Source organism: Dipodomys merriami, unplaced genomic scaffold (genome assembly GCF_024711535.1).
Source record: "Dipodomys merriami isolate MVZ:Mamm:240054 unplaced genomic scaffold, mDipMer1.0.p SCAF_26, whole genome shotgun sequence".
NCBI classification, from domain to species: domain Eukaryota; kingdom Metazoa; phylum Chordata; class Mammalia; order Rodentia; family Heteromyidae; genus Dipodomys; species Dipodomys merriami.
Genome location: NW_027204048.1, coordinates 6,082,145 through 6,109,466, shown reverse-complemented (window position 1 = coordinate 6,109,466; position 27,322 = coordinate 6,082,145). Strand labels below are relative to the sequence as shown.

Below are 27,322 nucleotides of genomic sequence, written 5' to 3'. Positions count from 1 at the left end.
TGACCTTGTTTTCTATTTTTGTGCCTATACTAGGGCTTGAAACCCTTAGCTTTCTTTCTCAAGGTTGGTGTTTTACCACTTGAGTCATAGCTCCACTTCCTGCTTTTCGCTGGTTAACTGAAGAGTCTCAGACTTGTCTACCAGGGCTGGCTTCAAACTTGGACCTTCAGATCTCAGCCTCCTGAGTAGCCAAATTGCCCTTTTAAAGAGAGAATGTGATTCCCCCAAGCTTACCTTGAATTCTTTTCCAATAAGAGTGACAGAGGAGGTTAAGCAATGTAAAACAACAAAGCACTTTGCCCGATTGACTGCTTAGTCTTAACCCATCAAAACAAATGCCTTAGAAGAAGCGTTTGCATGCCAGCAACGCACGGCTGCAAAGGGGGCTTACTACTTAATTAACGCTCATCACAGCGCATCTTTTCTGAGCAATATTTTGTTGGATGTTGAGTTACTACTGAAACATCTTTGAACATTTCCTTTTATCCCTATTCTCCCTTGTCTGTTCCTATTAGCGCTCACATCCTCGGGATTTGGCTCAGGGGGCCTCGTGGCTGAGGCCCAGCCTCTGAAGCCAGACAACGTGGGCTTCCACTTTGAGCTGCCACTAACTGGGAGAGGCTGTGGCAGGATGCCTCTGTGCCTCAGTTTCCTCCTCTGTATGCAAACTGCACAGTATCAGCACCTACCTATGATGGCTGCAGGGTGGGTTAACGAGACCCCTGTGTACAATGAACACAAGCTCCATGTGAGCAATGTGCTCCTCTTAGGCAACATGCAATCCTGCGACCCACAGCTTGGAAATCAGAAAGCCATTCCTGCCACCATCCTGATGCACGGTACAGACCCTCAGTGAGCCTCAGTTTTCTGGTAAGTAAAACAAAGAGGGGCAACACACCATGGGGATGCCGTGTAAGATGGCCCACCAGCTATATTGGTGAGGCTCTGCTACACCAAAGCCCTCGCTTCCTTCTTAAGAGTCTGCTTATAGGCAGACATCACCAAACAATGGGCCAATGCTTGGCAGTGACTCATGCTTGCCCTGGGTCAAGCATGGCCCTTAGTCATCTGCCCACCTATACTGTGGATGGAGCACAGGAGGGAGCAGAGGGCCAGCTCTAGTCTCTGCACAGGCAGCCTGCCACCTGTCAGTCTGAGGAGTCCACACACACACACACACACACACACACACACACACACACACACACACACACACACACACACACACACACACACACACACACACACACACACACACACACACCTGCAGGCTGGCCCCACAAAGTCTTGCCCTGGCTCCCTTTCTGGGGCATGAGGTGAGCTGCTCGGCTGAGGCCACGCCCACCGGGGGGCGTGAGGCCAGCAGGCTGGGGTCCCCTTGGACCACCTGCCTGGGCACGCGCTGGAGAAGGAACTTGCCTGAGCAGCAGTGAAATTTTAATGCACTCTGTAGTGCGGCCATGTCATACTCGGTTATGGCAAATAATCCCAGATGCCTGCAGAGGTAAAATGGAGCTGTAATGTGCTTGCCTCCTAACCCAAGCTGACAGCGATGATGTACGACTACCATTAGCGGAAAATATCACTTCAACTAACCCATGATCCAGCTCGACTCAGGGTCACGTTATCCATGAGGAACAAATTACACTCCCAAAGTAAATACAAATTTTCTACACGAAATGGGTACAAGGAAAAAAACAGAAAGAAGGGGGTGATGGGTTCCCTTCCCCAGCACGGCACTGAGTGACGCAGATGACAAAGGACAGGGCCAATCATCGGCTGACAGCGCTGCGCCGTGATCAGCTCAGCTGATAAACACCGCGCTCCCCCGCCGTGGCAGATACATAATCTGCACAGACGTGGCAGCCGCGGGGATGTGCGGCCATTTGGGCTGCAGGCGCGCCCCAGGGAGCATGGGCTGCCAAGGAATGAAAGGTCCTGTGGCCGTGGGGTCACAGAGACCCCCCCTGCGGGGGTGAGGGCCACTGCTGGGGACGGCTAAGAGGGTTCACGAGTGGAAAAACGACAGCCATGGCCAAGACTGCCCGGGGTGCAGCTCAGGAGCAGGGTGAGACCCAAGCTCTTCCTCTTAGATGTAGCTTACAACGGCATGAACCAGATGCCCGGAAACCCCGCCTTCTCCCATGTGGGAGCTGGGTGACCTCCAGATAGGATGTCCGTAGCATAGGGTGCTGCTGGCAGGGACACGCTGGCTCCGTGCATGAACAGTCTCAACACAGTGACAAGACGGCCACATGTAGATGGCTCTCACTCTGTCCTGGCTGGCAGACCCACAGCCCTCCTTAAGCAATGTGGCCAGTGGGCAGACGCTACCCTGCAGACAGCTCTTCTCTCCTTTCATGGTTGTCTCCCAGATTCAAATGCAAACTGGCACTCAGAAGCCTCAATGCCTGAGCAGGGTTCACTCCATGTTCACCGGGCAACTGCTGCTGGAGTGTGGCTGTGTGCATGGGCCAAGGGTGATGACGCAGAGCCGATGCCTGCCTGGGGAGGCGCCGGGGCAGAGGCCACCGTCCATGTGCCTGGGGGTGGGGCGCTACTACTTCCATACCCATGCATGGAAGGCTGGCACTGTGGGAAACTGGTGGGAACTCCAGTAGGCCAAGCTGGAGGAAGCACGTCAAGGGGTCATGGCCCTAGAGAGAGGAAGTAGGCATGGGGTATGGCTAGGGAAGGAAGCAGGCATGGGACTGGGCCTAATTGGAAAAAAGTAGATGATGGGGTGGGGCCTAGCAGAAGTAGGTCATGAGGGCGTGGCCGAGCTAGAGGAAGTAGGTCACAAGGTCATTGGGTGTGGAGGCCATAGGTGCACACAGGCCACAGAGGTCACAATGCACACAGGCCACAGGCCTCAGCGGCCACAGTGCACAGGCCACAGTACACCCAGACCACAGGCGTCTCAGGCCATGGTACACAGGCCATGGTGCACCCAGACCACAGGCATTGTAGGCCATAGTGTATACAGACCATGGGTGTCTCAGGCCACAGTACACACAGACCACAGGTGTCTCAGGCCATGGTGCACCCAGACCACAGGTATCGCAGGCCATGGTGTACACAGACCAAGGGCCTCCAGTTGCCTTTCTTGGGTGCTCTGTCCCGGGGATGGAAAGCTGACCACCACAGTGACTCACCCAAACCCAGGGAAGCTTACGCATGGCTCACAGTGGCACGAGCAAGAGAGTTTTGAGTCAGGGGATGTGCGTCTCAAAGTTTCTTCTTATGATCAGTTGTTCAGATTGATCTTAATCTCATTTTCAAGAAACTAGTAGCATCTATGTTTTTAGGCTAAGCAGTGAGGGAGTCAAAAAAAACAATGGAAAGTCCTATAAGCATGTCAGTAGTTCTAGTCCGTCATTCCGCTGGCTTCAACATGTGTGTTCTCAGCAGGTCACTGACAAGCCATGATGGTTGCTCAGTCACGGACCTGCCATACAGGCTTATGGCTGGCTCTTCAGCAGGGTAGGGATGCTCTGTGACATGAGGCCAGTTCCACCTTCCCAGCTGTGACAATACAAAAAGTGAGCCGGGGGCTTGTGGCTCACCCCTGTAATCCCAGCTACTCAGGAGGCTGAGACCTGAGGACTGCAGTTTGAAGCCAGCCAGAAGTTGAGTTGTGGCTCAAGCCTGGAACAAAAAGTTCAGGGACAGCACCCCAGCCCTGAGTTCAATCCCCAGAGTCAGCACAAAAAATAATAATAATAATTTCCAGGGGAAACAACTCCAGGATGCCAGCGATGGGAATTTCGGGAAGTCGTGATGCCATGCAGACAGACGGCAGCTGGAGTAGCAGCAACGTGATTTTGCCCCAGACAAGGTTTGGAAAGGGGAAGTGGAGGGAAGGGGAAGGCATCATGGAAACTCAAAGCCAAGAACTGTCCAAAGTGCCCCCAAAGGGAACGCACTGATAAATGGCTGCAGAATGTATGATGACTAACAAACTGAGAAACATAGAAGCCCGTGTGCTTGGCGGGGGTGGGGGGTGGGGGGGGGGAGTCAGGGAGAGGCCCTGGGCTGCGGAGGTATCCCTGGGTTCCAAGGCCAGGCCTCTGGACTTGGTTCACCCGTGCGCGGAAGGGTTCTGGGGAAAGGAAATACATTTCTTCACACTCCCGAACCTAAAATCTGTATTCCTGTCATGGGTGACAGTGGTTTGTGTTGTTGCTGTGAACTTTGGAAGGGTGGAGATGCTTCCTTTCCTGGGTGGCAAATGAGGACAGCACCCCAACACCGTCTCCTGACCCGGACAGGCCTTCCAAACCAAGGACAGTGGTTCCAGCAGCAACAGCTTCTGGAATGTTGCTGAGGCCGCACAAACTTCACCGCGGGTGAATCTCGGCCAGTGGAGGCAGGTTCTCTTCCAGTCACAGGCCCCGGCTTCCATCTGACATCTCAGCAGTTTCTGGGTCTTTCCTGAGCCAAGTTAGGTGTGCGGTTTGTGAGGCGTTGGGAATATTAGCCTCTGCGGGTTTTCTTAGAATCTGCCCTCTCTCACACAAGTGAACACCTTTTATTATGAATTAAATATGAGATTGCACCTGAAGGGTGTGGGCCGGGGAAGGGAGAGTGGACAGAGGCCATCAGTAGAATCTCAGATGAATCAGGCATTCGGATGCAATCGTACAGCTATCTACAGATGTACATGCGTGTGGTCACTGTGTAGGCAGAACATGGCTACAGTTACCACACCCTTCTGCGAAGCAGCAAAAGTTTCAAGAGAGCCAACATGGAGAAAGAAAACATTTCTCTCTGACATTTGTGGCAAAGTGGTAGCTCTTAAAACCATTAAAACAACAAAAAAAAGGCAATGATTTGAGCCCTGCCCAGAAGTCCTGACTCAGATCTTTCTTTCTGAGCCTCAGTGAATGGTACTGCCAAAGGCTGGGGAGCCCTCCCCCCGATGGCGCTGGCCTGTGCCCCCCCCCGCGCCCTTGCCCCCACTGTCCCCCTCCCTCTGCTCACACCCATAGGGGAGCCCCATGTTCTCATAAGTGCTGTCATTTTGGGAATCCTTCAAAGTTTCTACGTGGTTCGACTCAGCCTACAGGCAGAAGGAGGCTGGGGAAGGAGGCTGAGCCTCGGGTTCCAGAGAGGATGCCAGGCTTCTGCTCTCCGGGAGCTTCTTTCCTTTGCTGCAGGGCACACACGTGCGCACGTGCGTGTATCAGGAGCGAGAGTAAGGTGGTGGCGGCGGAGCCCTTCCCACCGGCCAGGCGCTGACCCAAGGGTCCCCGCCCAGTGGCCACCAAGCAGGGGGATCTGTGTCAGCCACATTTCTCAGATGAGAGAAACCAAGGCCACAAAGCAGGGATGGAGTTAGAGACACAGCCTGGGTTGATGACTCCGAGGCTGGGAGCCTGAGAGCAGGGAGCCTTCTACAAAAAGAAAGTGGGTGGGTGCAGAGAGAATTGTTGGAGTGTGCAAGTACTGGGGCTTGAACTCAGCCTCATACCTTCACTGGGCTTTTTCGTTCAAGGCTAGAGCTCTACCACTTGAGCCACACCTCCACTTTTGGCTTTTTGCTAGCATGGTGGAGGTGGAAGAAGAGGAGAAGGAACAGAGGGAAGAGGAGGAGGGGAGGAGGTAGAGGAGGAGGGGAGGAGGGGAGGAGGGGAGGAGGTAGAGGAGGAGGGGAGGAGGGAGAGGAGGAGGGGAGGAGGGAGAGGAGGAGGGGAGGAGGGGAAGGAGGAGGGTAGAAGGGGAGGAGGGAGAGGAGGAGGAGGAGCAGGCTGACTTCACCGGCATGGGCTGTATCCTGCGCTGAGGGAGGGCTCCATGTTTTCAGCCTTTCCCAGTCACTTCCACATTAATTAGTAAGGGTATCATTTTATAAATTACAGCTCCGTATCAGAGGAAAGTAGAGTTTATCTTAATTCAGTCAGCTGCCTGAGCTGCAGTGCCCTAATTTTAGCCTGGCGCTTCTGGGATCCCCATGGGGTGTGAATTGACAGGTCTCCATGGAGGAATCCCCACGGGCCTGGCGAGTCTCCTGTTTGCCTCCAGCAGCCATCCTGGTGGGACGTGGACCTGAGTGGCATCTGGCTTACCATTAGCAATTCAGATTTGGATGCGAATCCTCCAAGCAGCACAGCAAGGCGGCTGTGGTGAGCTTTGGGGCGGGGAGAGGCAGAGCCATGGGGCAGGTTGACAGGAGCAGAGCCTGGACGGCCGGGCTTGCTCAGAGGTGGTAAAGACTGGACAATCTGGGTCCCAACAGCAGAAGGCTGACAGGCTCCGCGACAACTGTGTGCAGCAGGCCCTGCGGCAGCGACAGAGGCCACCTGCTCCTGCGGGGAGGCCTCGGGAGATGTACCTGCATGGAGACATGCTCTGGCCCCAGAGTCTTATTGTCACTGTGTGCTTGGACCTCCTTCCAAGGACTCTCCATTACTGACCCGCGTCATTTCCCCAGCCTCTGCTTTCTGTTGGAAATCTAGGAAGCGGTCGCTGGGGAGTACTCAGTACACAGGAAGCACCCCTGGGCCGTCTGACATCCACAGGCGGCTTAATAGTAGGTGAGGCACTGCCACCTTCTCTCACGTGGGACGGACATGCTCTTTCTCCATCTAGGAAAGTGAGAGCAGGGCAGGAGAGAAGAGAGAGCCCAGGCTGGGCGCTGGCGGCTCACGCCTGTAATCCTGGCTCCTCAGGAGGCTGAGATCTGAGGATTGCAGTTCAAAGCCGGCCCAAAACCAGCCCAAAGCAATCCAAGGCAGGAAAGTCCATGGACTCTTATCTCCAATAAACCACCAGAAAACCGGAAGTGGCGCTGCGGCCCAAGTAGTAGAGCGCTAGCCTTGAGCTGAAGAGCTCAGGGACAGTACCCAAGCCCAGAGTTCAAGACCCATGACCAACCAAAAAAAAAAAAAAAAAAGAGAACCCAGGTACAGAGGGACATCAGCAATGCCTGCAGTCCCTCCCGGCACCGGCCCGAGGCCCCAGCAATGCCAGGGGACAGGCGCCATGGGGATCAGCATGTGCGGTGGTGACCACACCATGAACTCTGAACCCTCACAGCCCCCCAGGCTTGTCTCAGCACCCACACTACCAGCTGCTGGCACCCCAGGAGTCCCACTGGAAGGAGCCAGGCTGGCTGGGGCCGGAGGCAGGAAGGGCCTACTTGTCAGTTAAACAAAAGAGTAATCGGCAGCCCTGCTCCAGTGTGTACTTTCCCTGTCACCCAACAGCCCATTACCGCGTCACAGCGCCGCGCCCTCACACAGGTCACTCTGTTTAAAATGACACGGTTAACGCACATGTCAGCGGCTGACAGTCCCCGCCGTCCTTCAGAGAGGAAAAGCTGCAGGCGAGGCCCGCTCTTATCTGGGGACGCGCACGGGTCTGTCATCCAAGTCAGGCAGAACATGATTTCTCCCGAGAGCACTTTTTTCATTTCCAGATTTTAAGAAAATCAAATAAGCACCATTTGTCTTCATCTGAATATGCTTGACCTGCTCAAATGACGATGTCTCGCATTTTCTAACAGGCTACATATGCTGAATGCGAATGAGCGGCGGGGCAGAGCGCGCGGCTTTAGATCTCTTTGGGAGCTGGCCGTGGAGGAGGAAGGGCGATCGGGGCTGGGTGTTCAAACTCACTAAAGGCCAAACCCACACTGCACCAGGGCCGGGGGTCCAGGCCAGACCCAGAGGTGGGTGAGGGGAGGACCAGCCTGTGAGCCATACCAAGCCATAGTGAAAGCACGACATTGGGTAACTAACTCTTCAAAATAGAGAAAACATGGGCTCCGGTTGGCAGATCGGATGGCGAGGCAGAAATAGTGGACACAGCCTTTGGCTTCACTTTACCAGGTTTGCACTGATCTCCGGACGGCTCCTTTTGTCATCGTGGCACAGGGTGCAGAGGTGGGCGCCAGCCTTGAGACTCGGGGTGCACCTGCTGGAAGGATAGCCCCCCATCCCCGACCCACCCCTCCACATCAGACACATCACCCAGTAAGGCCTGTGCAGACAGAATATTGTAGAACAGGTGGGTTGATAGGTACACCCTAGCGTGTTTCACGTGCCCGTCTTCACAACCTCTTGGGGCGTGGGAGTCACTTTCTACAGAGCAGACCTCATAGGGTGCAGACAGTGCTAAGGGACTTGTTTGAAAGACTGGATGTCACACTGTAGGAGGCGTCTCTGAGCACAGCGGCCGCCCGCCCTGCACCCCTTGGAGGCTGGCAGGACCACAGTGTGTGGTGTGCTGTGTGGGGTGTGTGGTGTGCAGTGTGCAGATGTCGTGTACAGAGGGGCATGTCTTACCTTCTCTTCCTGGTCGCTGTCACTGTCACACTGAAATGAAGATGAGAGAAGAGATGTTAGGCCAGGGCTCGTGCTTTGACTTGGAGACCCCTCCTGTCCCCCCAAAAGGCATGACAAAGGAGGATGGTGCTCCCTGGAGCTGGACAGAATGTGTTCTGTCCTGGGGCCGACAGGCACCATGGAAGGGAAATACCATCTGGAAGCAGGTGGTGGTCCTGCTGATTCCCTGACCCTGCGCCCCGTGGCTTCTGCCATCGCGGGGCACAAGGAGCTCTATCACCCCGGGAGCTCCGCCACTGCCTGGCAGTGTGTGCGTGCAGGAGCCATCCTTGCCAGGGGGACACCACCCCGCCATGGGGCCACGGAGAGCCACCCCCACCATGGGGACACGGCCCTTTCATGGGATCCAGAGCAAAGCCCATCCCCCAGGGAGCCACTGTGGCTGTCTCTAGGGACACCACAGCTTCTGGGTGTCACATGCGTCTGTGGGGACCCTGGCAGGCAGGGCCACACCTGTGACGCCTGAGAATGGAGACACTCCCTACAGAAAACATGCCAGGGGTAAAAGGTCGGCTAATCAATGGCAGTGTAGCCAAGCAGAGTCACACCTTGGCTAACGGATCCCAAATTCCCTCTGTGGACCTGGGTAGGGGAGACACAAAGCCAGGGTGATAATGAACCCAAAGTGCTGGGTTGACAGCTAGAAACCCAGAGGGACAGAGCACAGCTTCTTGTTAGAAATCCAGAGTGCGTTGTGGCTGGCTGTGGTGGTGCCCACCTGTAATCACAGCACTCAGGAGGCTGAGGCAGGAGGATTGAGAGTTCAAGGCCAGCCTGGGTAGCTCTGGCCAACATCCTGTTTCAAATACTAACTAAATAAAGAAATAAAAAAGCGGAGGGCCCTGTTGATCCAGCACTGCTGGCAATCAGAGCGCGGGATGCTTGGATAACCGCAGGCCCCTGGAGAAGGCACGGCACCACACAGAGGACTGACAGGACCAGGGCCCTACACAGCTCAGGCTCCAGCCAGGGAGCACGGGGGACATGCGCAGAGCTGAGCAGTCGGAAGAGGACCCGCGTGGGTGGTGGAGACCACACCAAGCAGGGGACGGTGATGGGGAGAGCGTGTTGGCAGCCTCAATGCTGTCTGTACCAGGATGGTGCCTGGTGAGGGAGGGAAACAGATGGCAGAGCTGTTCTGACGAGAGAACCAACAGGACTCGCTCACACGGGGCGCGGGAGGGGAGACGGCGCGGAGTCTGCTCCATGCCAAGATTTTAGTGTGGCCACCTGGACATGCGAGCTGATGCAGCTAGGAGCAGAAATGGGGAGTGGATCTTCCTCAGGCTCTCTCTGCTGGATGGAGACCCACAGCCATGAACAACTGCTTTTCCCTCATCTCTACCTTCCAAGAACTGGAGGCTGAAAAAGGTAAATATTCTCTTTCCCGGGTTTCCTTGAAGCTTAGCATGGTCATAAGACCTATTTTTCAGCCATTGAGATTTGAAGTCTGCTGAAAGTTCCAGAATAAATAAAAAAGCTCAAGGAAAGGAGAAAAGGATGGGAAGGGATGAGAATGTGATGTCTGGATCCCCTACAGCCGTGGTGCAAAACGTGGCAAAGCCTAACCACCCATTGGGAGGTGAAACTAGAGGAAGATCAAGCCAGGGAACCATCTAGAACAGCCTGCTTCTGGACCTTTCTGTTCAGAAAACAATATGTCATCAAACGGTTTAAGCTACTGCTGGAGTGCTTTCAATGGAAGGCAACAAAGCACCAGGCAAGTGACTCTGCTAGTGTAAGACCGATCATGGGGCTTGGCCTCTACCCACCCCCACACCGTGCCACGCCACGCCATATTTCTTATCATGTGTCAACAGCACAGTGATGTGTATCAGTCATTATTAGGTACCAGGAAAAAATAATATGAAATACATCAGAAAGGCAACACACACACACACATTACAAGGAATGACAAAGAAAAATACATAGCTTCTTAATCAAAATGAAAAATGAGAAGCACAACTCACATTTTTTGAAAAGAGGTAAGAGAATACTCTGTCCACACCCCATTCTTTGCCAAGAGCATTCTAGAAGGTCCCTTGCGACTGCAAGTGGTGCAAGGAGGCCTGTACCAGTGTGTCTCGGTGCCACAGGGTTGTCAGACATCGAATGGCAGTGATTTGGCCAGGCCAGGACCACCATTTCCCACAGAGCTCAGCTGGTCTCTGTCCCCCCCGCCTGACAAGTGCGTGTCAATGACATCAGTCACGTAGGGTAGAAGTCATGGACGGTGCCTGTCATGTATGGTGTAAATCATTGATGGCGTAAGTCATGGATGGCATCGCATATGGTGTAAAGTCGCGGATGGCGTAAGTCAAGGGAGAGGAGAGAGCAGGCGCTGCAGACGCTGAGGGCTTGGAACAACAGAAGGGACTGCGAGTTCTGCTGGCGCCCAGCGCGGCGCAAGCTCGGCCCGCTCCTCTCCCCCGCTCGGATCGTCACGGTGACAGCTGAAGGCCCCAGGATGCGGCTGAGTGTGGTGGCGGGCGGGCGGGTGGGGGGGGGAAGGACAGGCCCCCCACCCCGTCCTCGGAGCATGGAGCTTTCCATCAAAGTGTTAAGCTCCCTGCTTTCCAGCAGTCCAGTTCTAATTTCAAGGTCCACTTAATTCTGCATCAAGTAATTACTGCTATACCCAGAAGCACCTTGTCTCCAGAGCTAAGCATATGGCGCAGGGCTGAGGCCTACTGGTGCCCATTATGGAAGCAGCACGGGTGCCAAGCCCATTACAGCCGCGTGGGCCCACGCCACACGCGGGTGAGTGACGGCTCTGCCCAGGCCGCGCTGGAGCGTGCCAACGCAGCCTGGCTGCCCGGGGCCGCATGGTGCACTCGGCAAACGCTTCCCTGTCTGGTATTAAATTCCCACACTGACCCCAGGACTCCGCCGTGAGCTCTGCAGGAGCGCGCCATCCAATTTACAGCTCTGCTCTCTGGAGCCTGGAGTGCCAGCCCCTGGCAGAGACGGATGGTGGTCAGCCCTTCCAGCTCATAAATTATGCAAAGGCAATAAATGCACTCGGCAAACAGGGCTGCATTTGCCCAGCCTGGCTCCAAGCACACTGCATTAAAAAAAAAAAAAGAAGTCTGACACAGACAAGGGGTCTATTGCACCATAAAGGGTCTGTTGACAAGCTGACGGAGGCCCCTGGCCCTCAGGGGGTCTCTGCTTGGCTGTGGGGCTTCACCGGCTGCGTTATGATAAGGAAGTCTGTGTTGCGGAGTCGGGTGGGGAGAATTCCTGCCTTTCATATGCTGTGGGGTTGCATGCCACTGCTCTGAGATGTGAGATGTGTGGGGCTTTGCCCAATGATCCTCAGTCACTGACAGTCAAAAAAGATGTGGCTGCCCAGCCCCCACACAGCCCCATCACTGTGGAAGTTCACCAGCAGCCACCTCCTGGCTCAGGTGATGTTTTGCAGGAGGCTAGGAAGTAAAATGCCCAACACAGAACTGGGGTTCCCCCTGACCTTGGCTGCTGCAGGCATTCTTACCCAGGGTCCGGATTTGGCTCGTGTGGTAACAGGTGGCACACCAACCCCCAATTAAAGGACAGAGATGTCCGTGGCACATTTCTGAATTCCCTGAGAGAAGCTGTAGCTATTTCCCTCTAGGCTACAAAGTGAGGAATATAAAAGGACTGTGAATGTGTCCACCCAAGGACCCGTGCCCACTCAAGTCTTCAAGCCACTGAACGCAAAGGGCAGGGCAGAATGCTTGCAATCCGAGCTGCAGCCCTTGCATGCAGAATCTGGAAGGGATGTCCCATAAGAATCTTTCCCAGTCAAGTTCCGCCCCTTCACCTCTTCAAACCAGCAACCAACCTGCACCACAACTCCCCCCTCCTAAACATGCATACTTATGCTTGTCATCCTAGTTACTCTGGAAGCTGGGATGGGAGATCATGGTTCGAGGCTAGCCCAGGTGGAAGGGTCCATGAGGCCCCTTTGCAACCAATAGCTAGATGCAGGGGCCTGAGTCTGTCACTCTAAGCCTGTGAGAGGCTGGGATTTGGGAGGATCACAATCCTGTGTCTGGACAGCAATGCTTGCACGCCTCCATCTACATTGAAGAGGCTGAGCGGCGTGACTCCAGCTACCACACGAAGATGGAAATAAACGGATCAAAGTCCAGCAGGACTCCTGGGTGGAAAGCAAGACCCCAGCTCAAAAGGAATGTAGCTTCATGTAGATTACAGGCCCTGAGTGCAAACCCCAGTTCTACTGAAAGAAACCAATGAAGTACTTATTTGATACATTAAAAAAAAATCTTGGGTATATGCTGCTAAGATATTTCTATGACTTTTCTAGTCTTTTCTGTTGAGCCACATACAACTCTCCTCATCCTTCATACAAGCATTGTAAGAGGAAAAAAAAACCCTAATTCCTAATAATTAGTTAGCCAGCTCTCATCTTCATATGACGTGCTGAGGCTACTTGGCCTGGAGCATGTCTTTACAAGATGGCCGCCTTGTCTTACCACTTCCCACCCCGCCCCGTGGTCTTGCTGTGTGTTCCCATGGCTCTCTATGGATGTCCTGAGGGATTTCCTACACACACACCATGGGCTTGTACCTCCCTGGATTCCTGGTGGCCTTCCTTCCTTCCTCTTCCCCCCCCCCTTGCCACTCCCGCTCGGCTGCTCAGTCTCTGATGCCTCTGCCCCCCGTTGTAATGTCTCTATATGCTGAGGTCCAGGGGAACCCTCATCACCCCATGGTTCTGCCCATGCTTACATGCTGAGACTATACCCTCTCTATGCTGTGACAGCAGGAAAGTCACTTAAACTCTCGGATCCACAGTCTAGCTAGAATAGTAGCAGTTGCAAATACTAAGGTTAGAGTCAAATGAGTTACACATAGAAACAACCTGGAGGGTCACAGAGCAGCTTGTGCACGGACGGTGAGTTCTCCCGCCAGTGTCTCCTTGCCCTCCTCAATCAAGCCAGCCACACCGGACGCCACCTATGCTCAGACAGGCCTGTGCCTCCCACAGCCTCCTGGGAAAGTGTCCCCGAAGGCTTCATTCAGGCATATGGACAAGACTTGTCACCCCTTGTCATTCCCTACATATCTGTTCTCTCCACACCCACTGCTTTAGCTCAGGGCTTTATTTTTCCAAGAGGCTGGATGGGAGTGTGGTTCAAAGGGTAGGGTGCCTGGCCAGGAAACATTCAGCCCCGAGTTTGAACCCCCCCTTTACCCCCAAAGAGTCCGATGGCTGTATTCCGGGCCCCACAGCTACTTCCTCTAATACAGGTTACAAGCAGAGCAGACGTCCCCAGCTCCCCAGGCCCAGGAGACATGCTACATTCTCCTTCCAGCCTCTCCCTCCGCACAGGGCCACCACAGTGCTCTGTGACCAATGCCCCAGGCTTGCTTTGCTTCTTTTCAATTCCCAGTACTTTAGGGAGTGGCACTTTTGTAAACTATAATAATGAGAACCAAGGATGGTGGCTCACACTTGTAGTCTCAGCCTCTTGGCATTGGGTGACTTGGTGGCAGCCATTTGAAAAGAAAACAAGGTGTATATGGATGGTATTGTATTGGATTAAATGGTATATTGGATTAAATCTGTGGAAAACCCAAATCTATGCTATGGCTTTCTTTCCCAGGATCACAGTATTTACTTTGAACAACCACACTAGCTCACAGTTCCCGGCTGGCCCCGCTCGGCACCCTCGTGTGGGCCAGCCAGGCCATCGGGTCTCCTCCTCAGCTTGAGGAGATCTTCCTCCTCCTGAGCCAAAAAGGACTTGTGAGGCCCTGGGCTGTGTCTCTCTGGTGTCTGACTCGCTGCCCCAGGACCTCGTTGGGGCTCAATGACACAGTGAAGTTCAACAACCTCATTCTTCTTGAGAATTGTTCTGATACTCTATAGCTTGAATAAAGCATGCTTTAAAAGGCAGGGAGCCACAGAGACCGACGAGAGGGGCTGATTGGACCACTCATGGACGGAGCACACCCACAGGGCTGGAATTATTAGTAGAGCTACAAGGAGGGGGCCCAGCAGAAAATGTCTCCCATTGAAGTATCCCCAAGATGTGATTACGACTGTATTGTACTCCCTCAAGAGGAAGCCTTCCTCATTTCCTGTGAAAAATCTCAGTGCGTGTGTTTTTAAGACTTGGTCTGGAGGAAAATGCATCAGGATCTGCTGCACCTGTTCTCTTGCTGAGAACGGTGGCGGGGGAGACAGCGGCCTACGCCCTGAGGGTCTCCCTGAGCTGGGACGCGTGCGTGCGCAGGGGCAGCGACCACTGGGCATATCACGCGCGGCGACATTGAGGAGGACACGGCTCTCTATTCTGCTCAATGGAGCTTGCTAGAACAGTTATTTCGCCTCTCCAACCCATTCATCATCGCCACCAAAGATGTCATGGCTGAACACCACTGCCCAACAAAGTTATTTTATTCTTCTTTGTGCCGAGAGGAAATGAGAGGAAAACGAGGGGGACCCGACGTGTAAACGCCGGCGTCTAACATCAAGTGCAATTTAACTTCGCCACTCAGAAAACAAATGGACGCCCCTTTGGGGCTGGCGGCTTATCTGAGGCCATAAAGCCATCCCTCCCCTAAAAGCAATTTCAGAAGAAGCCACTTGCAGGAAACGTGGCATTTATTTCCTTATTTAAAGGAGTGGGGGAGCGGCCCGGTGGCTAGCCGAGAGCTGCCGCCATCTTCCCGTGTTGTAATGCCGGGCCTGCCTGGCGGGCTGCCGTTCTTGCTGCCCACTGAACCCCACTTCACGCTGGTGATGTGGCTTTCTAAGTGGAATTTAAAGCTACTGTGGGACCCCGGAGATGAAAAGAATATTTGAACACTGAAGACAGTTTCAGGTGTTTTTACGGATGGCCCTGGCTCCTCCAGGGTGAGAACACAGTATCTACCCGGGAAGCAGAGCCTTGAACATGGCTGCCCAGCTCCAGACAGCCCTGCAGGTCATACTGGGAACCTTCCCATCTCTGGCTGCCCTGCGAGCATTGCCTGGAATTATCTGGAATTCTTCGTTATTCCCTACCAGTCCTGACCGGGGCAATTCCTATACATTTAAAAGGGCCTGAGCTCAAATAACGCAATACGCCCAGTGATCTGAGGGCTGAGGACGCCCCTGGGCCGCCTCCAGACACTCCCCCCCCCCATTTTTACTCTGCAACCAAGTGCCCACCACGCTGGCCCTTCCAGACCACATTCATGCGGAGCGCAGATGCACTGCACGCATAGGCCAGTCGTCCACACCCGAAGTGCCCAGCTCACATGAACTCCTGTGCGCACTCCATGCCCCCTTTCAAAATCAACCTGAATACTGGGGTTTCCACTGCATGGTTAAATGGTGCTGGGCTCTAGGGCAGGAGGGGACAGGGAATATGTCACAAATCTCTAGAGAGCTCACCCCACAGGACTTCACCAAGGACCAAGTTAGCTACCACACACTTCATTTGCAAGAAAGAAGGTGACATTTTGCCAAGCCTAAACATACATGAACCCCAGAGATGAAATTGACTTAAAAGTCAGAGCCCAAAGCCTTGCTGGTGGCTGGACTCAGGAAACCGTGTTTTCTTGTTCAAAGGTAAAGAAAGCTGAGCATGTCAGGCTGGGCGATCGTGGGCGATCTATCTCTCTGAGGCCCCGGGCAGCAGGTCCTTTGCCTCTCTGATTGATTTACCGATCCCCAGTCATCAATAGTATTAATCCTGACCTGCCCAGGGACCGATTACAAACGACTTTGAAGCAGTTTATTAGGAATCCACATTCTTCTCCAGGGGGGCTGGGCGGGCTCCGAGGACTCCCCTGTGTGTGCTGTGCTGTGCACGGGGGCCGAACCCCCAGTGTCACAACTGACGTTTGGGTTTTTTCCTTTGGAGTCCTGAGTGAGCTCCCACAGCCCACCCCTGTGGAGGACGGAAAAAGGAAAGAGTACGTGATGGGTTAAAATAATACGAGAGTCTATTTTTTTCCCGCGGTGTTGTGATCCGTGTCGGCCGCCCTGAGCCTCGCCCCGTTCCTCCCTGCCTGGGAAGCCAATTGCTCTGATTGCAGTGATATGAACGAGCTAAAATGACTTGCCCTTGCTTGTGAGGCAAATGGAACATGCTAATAGAACTTATCGCATTACCCGCTGCAGAAGTGCCATAGCTCATTACTTTAAGATAAAAGAATATCATCGCAGACGGCAAGCAGAATTGACTTTCGGAGGCCCGGCTTGATGATGATTTAATCAACTGCTCTCTTTCACTTCTCATCGCTGGGCCTGTCGCTTTCCCAGGTGCCGTTAAATGAGACACTCAGAAAAGGAGCGGAGGGAAAGAAATTGCTGTCATTACTTTTCAAGAAAGGAGGTATGCAAATGTGCGACAGAAAGATTGCGTTCATAATGGCCGGGGTAAAATACAAGGATCAGCTTGACAGGTGAGGGCAGGCTATTTGTCTGTCCTTAAAGCAGAGCCGTGGGCCTCGTTGAGGGAATGTGCTCCGTAAGAGAAACTGCAAATGAGAGGCCTGGCGGCCAAGGTCCAGGCTGGAGCGGCGAGGGGAGGGGAGCTGCAGACTCAGCAGGCCCAAGCCACGCAGGTAGACAAGGAAGCGTGGGCCATAGGCTCTCTGACAACTCTGCATTTTTGTCCTTCAGCTGTACCCACAGTGCCACATGGCCCAGGGTCGAGTCCTGCATCTTCTGCCTACAGCCTGGGAGGCCTCTTCATCTCTTTGACCCTCTGCCGTGCTTCTGTGGAGGAGGGAGACTCAGGGCAGCTATTGTAGGTAATGGGGAGCATGAGCCCAGGTCCTGAACCCCCTGAGCACCAGGTGTATGGCAGTGCGCCACCAGCACGCACCTGGGGTCAGGAAGCATGGTGCACGCCTCCCTCTGCACAAGGTCTCGCTCACCTCGGGCTGCTCACCCTCCCTCCGCACACCTGATTCTCTCTGATCTCACAAAACTGCATCCTGCTCCCCTTAGACTGCGGCATACAGTCCCCAGGTCCACCCAGGAGGGCCCAAGCACCCCCAAAAGATGTACCGTGTCTACACCCATCATACCCCTCCTTCCAGGCCCCCACTTCCCAGGCTGCCCACGGAACTCCAGACCTGGCTGGAAGACCTTTGTGGTGGTGTGGGGCTGCTAGGCAGGCTGTCTTCCACTGGAGCTATGCCCCCAGCCCTCTCTGCATTTAGTTATTATTATTTTAATACAGTCTGGTATTTATGCCCATGCCAGACATGAATCCTGCAATAGGCTCAGCATACTCTGCAAGGTTCTTGAGCTGGTTCCATCCCTGCGAGTCCTTGTAGGTAACCAGGACAACGTGCCACCCACCTGCAGGCAGGGCCTGGAGCCAGAGCATGCCCAGCGCGTACCTGAATCACAGGAAGTGCTTACTAACTCTGGGCGGAATGGGTTCAAATCCCAGCCCCGTAGGTTTGGGGGTGGGGACTTTGTGTCCTGGATCCATGCTCTTTTAAGCCATAAATGGGAATAACACATTTTTTGGCATTTTTTGTTGTTAGATTTAAGTGCATGTAAACTCATTCACAGCCAGGAAGAAACACTAACTTTTCCATGAAAGATACGTTACATCACACACAGAAATGAATAACTACTTAATAATTACTGAAATGGTGGATTGAATTAGTGCCATTTTATTGCCACAAGGAAAATATTGCATAATATTTTTGTAAAGTTTTCTGCTTGGGAGGTTTTTGAAGATGATGTTAAGGCTTCAGAAAAGCAAAGCAACCACCAAGACAAAGAAAAACAAGCAGAAACTAGCACCATGAGAACCCTTCCAGCAAGGCAGTATGGTGGGCCTGCACGAAGCCCGGGCACAATTATTTTTACTTTTTAAGTGAATATCCCTGGACTTAAATCTCCAAGCAGTGGCTGGTAACTAGAGTAAAAGGCACAGATACACAATGTGGGTGGTGAACTCGTAAGGCTTTGACGTTTTTCAAATGCTCGCTCCAATTCAAACAAGCTCATTGGGGTGGGAGGGGAAGCACCAGCAATACACTGGTACATGCAGAATGCTGCCCAGAGGCCCTGACAAGCAGAATCAGGAGGGACTGTGCAGTCCCACAGACGCTGTTCATACACCGGGTGGACTAAAGACCTGATCTGACGGAAGCCACCATCAGAGTAAAGAACAGGGGACTTTCCCAGCAGTCATTGCGCCAAGGGTGAAAGACCACAGCTAACATGTGGTGCTGTGAGACACAGACTGCTGTGCCCTCTGGGATACGAGGATGTGTCTGGCTACCCATGTGAACCTGTCTTGGCCACACTTCCATTGTTGGCTTCCTGCACCGCCAGTGCTGTGGTGCGGCTTCTCTGAGTATGTCTCAGAGTTGGCTAACATCCTGCTCTAGCTTGCACATGGTCCCGAGTGAACATGTGGTAAATACATGTAGAGGAATAAATTAGGAAGTGACATTAACAGAACCCCCGAGGGAAGATGTCGTGTAAAGTGTCTAATTGGCGAGGTCAATGAAATACAGTGGTTAGCTGGGAACTGGTGGCTCACACTTGCAATCCTAGCTTGTCGATCTAAAGGATCATGGTTTGAGACTAGTCCATAAAACTTCATCTCCAAAATAACTAGAAAGAAGTTAGGCTGGAGGCATGGTTCAAATGGTAAAATGCCAGCCATGAACCAACAAGCCAATGGAGTTCAAGGCTCTGATTTCAAACACTGTCCTGGAAAAGAAAAATACACAGAGGTCAACAGAATAGACACAAGGTATCTGTGGAAATAAAGAACCAGACAGAAAAGGAAATTACTTCGGGGTGAAAATCAATGCTAAGAAAACACCACCACACACTTCGCAAATCAGGCTGGAAGGTCCTTCTCTTAAGAAAACTAGGAAACGCAAAATCCTGACATCTTTTCACATTTGAGTTACTTCAAGCCAACTAAAGCGATTGGAATTGGAGAGGAAAGGGGAACATGGAGATAGTTGAGATGATGGGGAAATGGAAAGGTGATGTGGAGTGACCTTTCACCGTGCTGGCACCAAGTGGCCACTCTATCCACTCTTCCCCAACCAGCTTTTCTTTTTTGTAAGAAAATGCATAATAACAAACAGTTTAGCTAAAACAAATGTGTCTTGAGGCACAATGATTTATAGAGAAGACACAAAGACATCCTGAGCTACCACTGCGCTCTCTACACCGCCTCTCTTTCCCTCCCAGGGCATTTGTGTTCCCCACGGCGCCCTCCACCCTGACACCTCCCTTTCCCTCCCAGGGAGTCCACATTTGTGTTTCCCACTGCGCCTCCGCCCTCCGCTCTGATGCCTCCCCTCCCAGGCATCCATGTTTGTGTTCCCTCTGCAGACACCATTGTGTTCATAACTAGGATTTCCAACACCATCCTACCCAACAAAAGTCTTTCAGGATCACTTAAGAACCCAGCTTTCTGCATCATAAACAAGGATGGGTAAGATTACTAGAAATTGTCTGTAAGAAAATACACATTTCCAAGATAAAAACACCCACTAGTCTGCCAGTCTCAAGTTTCCTGTTTTGACATACGATATGCAGTAATTTGGTATCCACCATCTCTTATTAGAAAATGAATGTGCTATTTTTTTCTGAATGCTGCAATTACAATAATTGAATTTAAAATGGGGATTGAGTTTCTCTATTTGGAGGAAAAGAATAATTGTGTATTTCTGATTAAAATCAAGGGGACTGAAAAGAGGTTGTACAAATTCCAGCTTCAGTTTCTCCCCACACCCCCCACTCCATGCCCCCACTGGCTCCCCGTGGGGCCAGGAGAGCCGTTAGCCAGAGCGGAGGCACACTGGAAGGGAGAAGAGGGCCAGGGCCTCTGTGGCAGCTCTCCCCCGGCCTGGCCTGCTTTGTCTCCTGGCCTCAGTTACAGCACCCGTGACAGAGGCCAAAAGAGCACCCTGCACTGCCACGCCCACACTGTCACATCTTAAATGCCAGCCACCATGCAGTGCCCTGCTGTGCCCAAAATTAAGAGTTAAAATGCAAGGAAAACAGACAACTCTTTGGGTTGGAAGGGCCTGTTCCCCTCTAGCCTGCTCGGGAGTGTTCTCATTTCTCCTCAGAGCCTCTCTGCCAGGAAGGGTGACGGCTAAGGGGGGGCATAACACAGGGCTCTCCCTCCTTTGTCTCGCCCCCAAATGATGCTCCAAGCCCCTTTCAGGTTCAGCTGTAGGGAGTAAAGGATAGGGAGGGGGAGCGTGTTCTCCACTGCCTCACCGTCCTTTTATTTTTGAGGGTACCACCCAGCATCCTCAGCTCCCAGATACTAGAAGCAAAGTCTACTCCTGCATGTGCTCCCCATAAGACGACTTGCTCGGGGGACAGCGACTGGGGTGGGCTTCTACAGCATATGCTATCTTAATGGAGACATGGCAACACGGGTAGAGTGCGCATGCGTGCACACGCATTCACACCTGCGGCCCACAGGGACATGCCCTTCACCCTGGGAGCCCTTCCCGGGACTTCTGCCAGCCCTGCCTCCCGGGTTGCCCACCCCCATCTGGCCCACACTGATGCCAAGCCAGGGCTCTGCTTTCTGTCCCTCTGCATTAGTTCATATTTTCAGAATTTTGTATCAATGGCATCACACAGAAAGCAGTCTTTGTCTGGTTTCTCTCATCCACTGCTTATGATCCTGACAACTAATTAAAAAGGAGCCTTCTCGCTCCCAGGCAGCAGCGTCCCTGAGGCCGCCCGGACGGTTTACTGCGGTCCCCCAGGACTAGGGCGATTACTGGCTCTGACTTGCCTCTTAGGCTTTATTATGTACTTCAGTAATCAATACGCACTTCTATGGCAGAGGGTTTATTTTGTGCTATAAATCCAAGGAGGAGAGCTCGGTATTAAGATGTCGGTGTGGATGGGCTCTGGTGCTCTGTAGCTACAAGGAGGACACAAGCCAACAGATTTAAATCGAAGAAGGTTACAGAGCAGTTCCCGCTCCTGGCTGGATGGCACAGATCGTAAAAGACTCCAGTGAGATGGACGGCGACTCTAGCACTAGCCAATGGGGTGTCAGAGCAAACCCCCAAACCAAACAGGCTGGCTGCTCATCAGTCCTGAAAGAATTAGAAGCCCTGGCTGGGGCTCTGGGGAGCCCACACAAGGACGGTGTCAGCTGATGGCCTCGCTCTGGTTTGGTAGGCAGCCTCCTCTGCGGGGGCTTCCTGGTCTCAGGAGGCGCTTAATTCTCTGCCCAGCAACTCTGGCCCCCGGGCTCCGGGTAATTATCACTGGAGCTTCTTTTCTCTAGCTTGTCCCTGGAGACCCATCTTTCCTTTCAAAAGCAAAGGGGTCAACTCCTGCAAGGGGAAAGAGAAATAGCTAATAAACATATGAAAAAAAAATGTTCCTCCTTGCTAGGAACCAAAGCAGTGCAGATCACAAAGAGATGTATGGCTTTGCAGCTACCAAATTAGGAGGAGAAAAAAAAACAAACCCTGTGAATACTGACAGGAAATGTGGAATAGGTGCCACGAGGCCCCACGCCTGCACTCCCACCTGGAAAAGAATTCTGTGAGAAAGGAACACAGTTGTGGGGGAGAATGTGTTTTAAAATTTAGTGATGGAGTTCGGAATCAAGCATCATACATCCTTTGTAAGGTTGCTGTCCGCATAGATGCAGGACCAGAAATGTGCCAGGCACCTGACACACATAGGGTGTTAGCATTACGATCCTGACTCCCGGGAGCCCACTGTGCCCGAAGGCCCGCAATGATCCAGCCCACAGACCTGACCAGCCAAATGTTCCCGAGTTGGGGACCAGGTTGATACTCGGAAACGTAGAAACGAGCGTGTCACCTCTCTCTCAGTGCAGATCTTAGAGGTGAGGGGCAGTGAGCCGTGCGCCCTACCGCAGGGCCCTGACCTTCACCAAGCAAACAGCAGGGGGGTCGCCGCAGCCTCTCCAGGCCTGGTGGGAAGACCCTAGCGTTAAAGAACGCTGTTTACAGCCGGGTCTACATCCTGCCTGCTGGGGAGGCCGAGGCCTGAAGTCCGCCAACAGGCAAGTCCGTGAGATTCTTACTGCCAATCGCCCAACAGAAGTGGAGGTGTGGCTCCAATAGAGCACCAGCCGTAGCCCAGCGAGCGCAAGCGGCTGGACGTGGGCTGCAGTGCGTAGTGACGTCGTCCCGGCCGCCGTGCCGCCGCGTGCGCCACGGTGTGTGCGCCGCAAAGAAAGAGACTTAAATACAACTGCAGCCCGCGCATGCGCCCCGTGAGGTCACTGTGCGCGGGCTACCCTTAGCCTCCTGCAGGCGAGGCAGCGAGTGAGTGCGGTGACGGTGCCTGGTGCGTCTGTGAGGCGACCCCGGGATGTGGGGGGAGGGGGGAACCTCGAAAGGTGGCAGACCTGACAGCAAGACGGGCGGACCCGGGAGAATGTACTGCGCACGCGCAGTGCGGCCGCAAGCCAGGCGCACCCTGAGCATGCGCCCTGTGGCCCTGAGGAGCATGCGCTGTCGGGAGGCCTCGCGGGCACGCCCGTGGGGCCAGGGCGCCCGGCTCTGCCCGTCTCGCCCTTCAAGACAGAAGGGCAGCAAAGGGGCACGAGGACAGGTCCGGGCTGGAGGCCTTCCCCGGGAAGAACGGGACCCCGGGAGTCCCGGCCTGCCGGCTGCAGGCCCCGCTCCCCGCGCACGAGGCCAGGCGCGCGCCTGCCGCCGCGCCGTCCCCTTCTAGAGCTTAAAGGGTTACGCCGGGAAATTGCCTGGCTGTGCTTCTGGGACAGCATGAAGGATGGCTGCCATTGCCACGGTCAGCTGTGACAGCGCCAATTTGATGTGCTGCCATCAAGGACCTTGGAAGAGCTGAGCGCCTGATGGTTTTGTGATGCGAAGAGTCGCATTGCAAAGTGGTTTTGCTCTCCCGCTGCCTCTGCCTCCATCTGCTGCTGGGCTGAAGGCACAGCCGGCTGCCTGCCTGTCACAGCATGTATTAAAATTAGCCGGGGAGGAGGCACTCAGTTGTGCTAATTACATTTTAATCATTGGAAATGTGTTGGCAAATCAAGCTTTGATTGCCATCTCCGAGTCTGGCTCCTCCAGCAGAGTGGAGGGGCTGTCTGCGTTCCGCAGAGCCTGCTGGGCTTTCTCCTTTCACAGAAGACAGACTGGGGGCCCTGCCGGCCCACCGCGAGGCCGCTTTGGCACATTATTAAAAAGCCACAAGGCTTGTTTCAAATCATCCCTGTGTGGGGCCTGCTCATTCTCACTTCCCTGGGCATCCCGGCTGTTAACTCTAGCTGTAGTGGGCTGCTGTGCCCAAGCTGTGAGCATGTGTGTATGTGTGTGAGAAAGGGGGAGGGGAGAGGGGGGAGGCATGGGGGTAGAAGGCTGCCATTGTGTCCTCTGGCACCTGGGAATCAAGCAGGCTCCCAGTGACAGGAGGCCGCTGTTGCCTAGGAGTGGCGGTGACCTAGTCAGGCTCTGGGCAGTTGCTGGGATGAGGCCATGGGGCTGAAGATCATGGTTTCTCTCTCGAGTTAGGATGGCAGTGAGTTAAGGTCTGTTCCAAGCAGGGGAATCCAGGGATGGTGTGTTGTGAGCACATGGTGTACACTTCTGTCAGCTGCCATGGGTGGATGCCAGGAGAGGCCAGGATCCCAAACAAGGCCCACCCAGAGAGAAGGTGCTGGGTCTGGGTCATCACAGGGGCTAAGTTCAGAACCAGGCACAGGGGAGAAGCTCACACTGGGAACTCACTCACCTCGGGGCCCAGGAGGCCGCTCCATTCTTCGTGGACAGTAGTGTAAGATGGCAGGTGCGTGTCCCAATGCCGACAGTCTGGTGTGGCTACACCAGGGAAGGCAGTAGGCCTTACATTCAACCTACACAACTAGCCTGGAAAATGTGAAATGTTCCTTTCTAAAGATCTCCCATACCATAAACTAGAGATTTTATTTCTATATCTGAGAGAAATAAAGGCCGGCGGCTGCAGAGAGCACAAGCTACAAGTACACAATGGCGGAGGAAGCAGGTTCGGGAGGTATGTGGATGGGGAATAGAAGACTGGAGAAGCAAAGGAGTGTATTGCCACCCCCTGTGCCCCCCCAGGGTGGGGGTGGGGCTTGCACTGACCATGACAACCCATCCTCATTGTGCAGAGGTCAGCCTCTGGGGAGGATACTGAAGTGGACCGGGCCCTAAGCAACAACGGCCCATGGCATTGTTCTTCAGTCAGTCAACAAAGCCAACTTAAATACCATACCAGCTTTTCTTATTTCAGTGACTTCAGACGGTCTAGCTTGCACTCCGTGGGTGTGTCTGCTGCTGTCCCCCCACCCTGCAGGACATAACTGAACTGAAGGTTCCAAGGCCAGACCTGCCATGGCTCTGCGAACATGGTGGCGGGGGAGGATGGAACTCTAGGCCGCACCCAGGGTCATCTTGTGATGAAGGCTCATGAGTGAGTAGGACAAAGGCTGGCCTGGCCCCTAGGCCTGGAGAGCAGGCCATGAGGAGGACTGAACTGGGTGACTGACTGAAGACAGCTGGGATTTGTTCCTGGGGACCTTCCCAGCCTGTCAATGCTTGATTGCTGTCCTTCCTCCAAGGGAAGCCCCAGCCTTTGTATGCATCTGGAGGTGCATTAGGCAACATATTCACTATTCTCTATAACAAGAGACGCCCATAGTTGGTGAGCAGAATCTCTCCATATCTTACTTCCAAGACTCTCATCACTGTCCTCACAGCTAGGCCACTCCTGATACGGTGTTCTGGAGGTCTGTTGAGCAAACATACACTTAATACACCAGATGTCCACTCTGACTCCCCTACGAAGGCTGCCTGCCTCCATGTCTTGAAGACACCTGCAGCTTGTCCATGTGAAAACTCGGGCAGGCCCACTGTGGCACTCCTCTCTAGAATCATGCCACTGATTGTGTGTGGATCCCCATGCAAGCTTTGCTGGTGTTTTGATTAAAATACCTCCCCTCATTCAACTCTTGGGAAAGCATACTTAAATAGTCTACTGCTTCTGGACCAACTAACTCAGCTACCCAGAGCCCCTGGGAGGATGGCTGCCCAGGTACCGGGCAAAGCCTCTGTGATCCTAGTTGATCTCTGCTTTAACCCAATGACGCCGTTAACCTATGAGCTATTTTTTTGGTTCTTTTTGTTAGCAAAGATGAAAAATTCCAGTACCCTGAGGGGAAATGTGGCTCATGACTGTAAGCCCAGCCACCTAGGAGGCAGAGATGGGGAAGCCAGCCTAGCCGAAAGCTGGCAAGATCCCATCTCAAAGTCCACGTCTCGCATGTTTGCACATACCCATGTTCCCAGCTACACAGGAGATGCAGGTGGGAAAAGTGCAGTGGGAGACTGGTCCCAAGCAAGGTCACATGACTTTGAGACACTGAGTAGACTGCACTGCACACAGGTGGGGTGAGTGAGGACAACTGCGAAGCCTGGGTGACTGATGGCATCCACCACACCCGTGTTTACAGGAGACAAACTGGCCATGACACTGTTGCTTTCTGTCACAAGAAATCCCAAGAGATTACTCCATGATGGGGAAAATGTTCAGAATGAGCCCTGAGACTCATCTCCAATTAGCCAGCAAGATGCAGGAAGTGGAGCTGTGGCAAGTGGTAGAGGGCCAGCCTTGAGTGCTAAGGCTAAGGGCCAGCACAAGGCCCCGAGTTCAGTTTCTAAAGCTGGCACATTGGCATATGCACCACACAAAACAGTCACAAGCCATTGATTTTGGAAGTGCTGGGGTTTGAACTCAGGGAGGCCCTCTACCACTTGCCCCAAGCCCCTAGCTCTTTTGGTATTAATTTGTTTTTAGTAAGGTCTTGTTGCTTTTGCCAGATGAAACTGTAACCTTCCCAGTATCTTGGCCTCCCAAGTAGCTGCTTAGCCCACAAAAGTCAATTTTAAGGTTCTCTAAAATCTACCTGCAAAAGCAAAGGGCAAGGTGTGTAACATTCCTGCACCCTAGCCATGACCTCTCTAGTCAGAGCAGACTGGACTTCTGAGCCCGCCAAGCGGGGTTCACTATGAGTGCTGCTGTGCACCGGCCACAGAGAGCTGTGGCAGGCACATGAGTCTGACTTCCTAGCTCAATCAGGTCTTGACATCCTTGAGATGGCATGGAAGATCTATAAAGGGTGTTCTCAGTAGAAGCTATCCTGATATGTCTACAGTCTTCTCTAACCAGCTTCACTTGTGTCATGGAAGAAAACTAACTCGTGGCCTGGCATGTAAATTCTGATATTATAAAGTCTTACCTCAGAACTAAAGCTAGGGCAGTTCTAATTTCTCTTAAATTAGGTCTTCTTCTCTCATTAAATGCTAACCAAAATGAAATGGTGCCTTGGGCAAGCAGGGAATACGAATCGATTAACACTCTACATCTTTCTTGTGTAAAATGTGAGACGTCACACATATGTGTAAGCTGACTTGCAAAAATTGTGCAAGGAATCACGAGGAATTTTGTGAGCATAAAGTGTCCACAAACTGTTTCACCTTTGTCTGAACTGATAACTTACATTTTGATCTAAGCTCATACATTTGCTGACCAAAGGGCTGGGAAGGTGGCTCAGTGGTAGAGTGCTTGCCTTGAATGCATCACGCCCTGGGGTTGATTCCTCAGCACCACATAAGCAGAAAAAGCCACAAGTGGTGGCTCAAATGATACAGTGCTAGCCTTGAGCTGAAGAGCTGAGGGACAGCGCCCAGGCCCAGAGTTCAGGCCCCATGACTGACAAAAAAAAATTGTTGACCGACTCATTTTTTTAGACTTAAAAGAACTATCCATACACAAATTAATAAACAATTATATCAAATGATAACATACACGTACATGCATACCATATCGCTCGCATGTCAACACGCACCCCATGAGTTCCGCTCCCCTCAGGCTCTCACAGGGGTGCACATACAGTGAGCCATCAATCGCTCCCAGACTATAGGCATTTTCTTTGATGCCTTGGTCCTAACCCACAGTAGTGCCATAC

The 27,322-nt window shown here is 53.1% G+C and overlaps 1 protein-coding gene across 12 annotated transcripts in view; it reads right to left on the bottom strand.

The window, feature by feature from the left end:
* Auts2 (activator of transcription and developmental regulator AUTS2) overlaps positions 1–27,322 on the bottom strand; it is an 836,783-nt gene that overhangs the window by 197,888 nt on the left and 611,573 nt on the right. For all 12 annotated transcript variants that reach the window (XM_070035587.1, XM_070035588.1, XM_070035589.1 and 9 more), the window contains one exon: positions 8,289–8,318. In XM_070035587.1, coding sequence (XP_069891688.1) covers positions 8,289–8,318 — 30 coding nt within the window. The remainder of the gene's footprint in view (positions 1–8,288; positions 8,319–27,322) is intronic.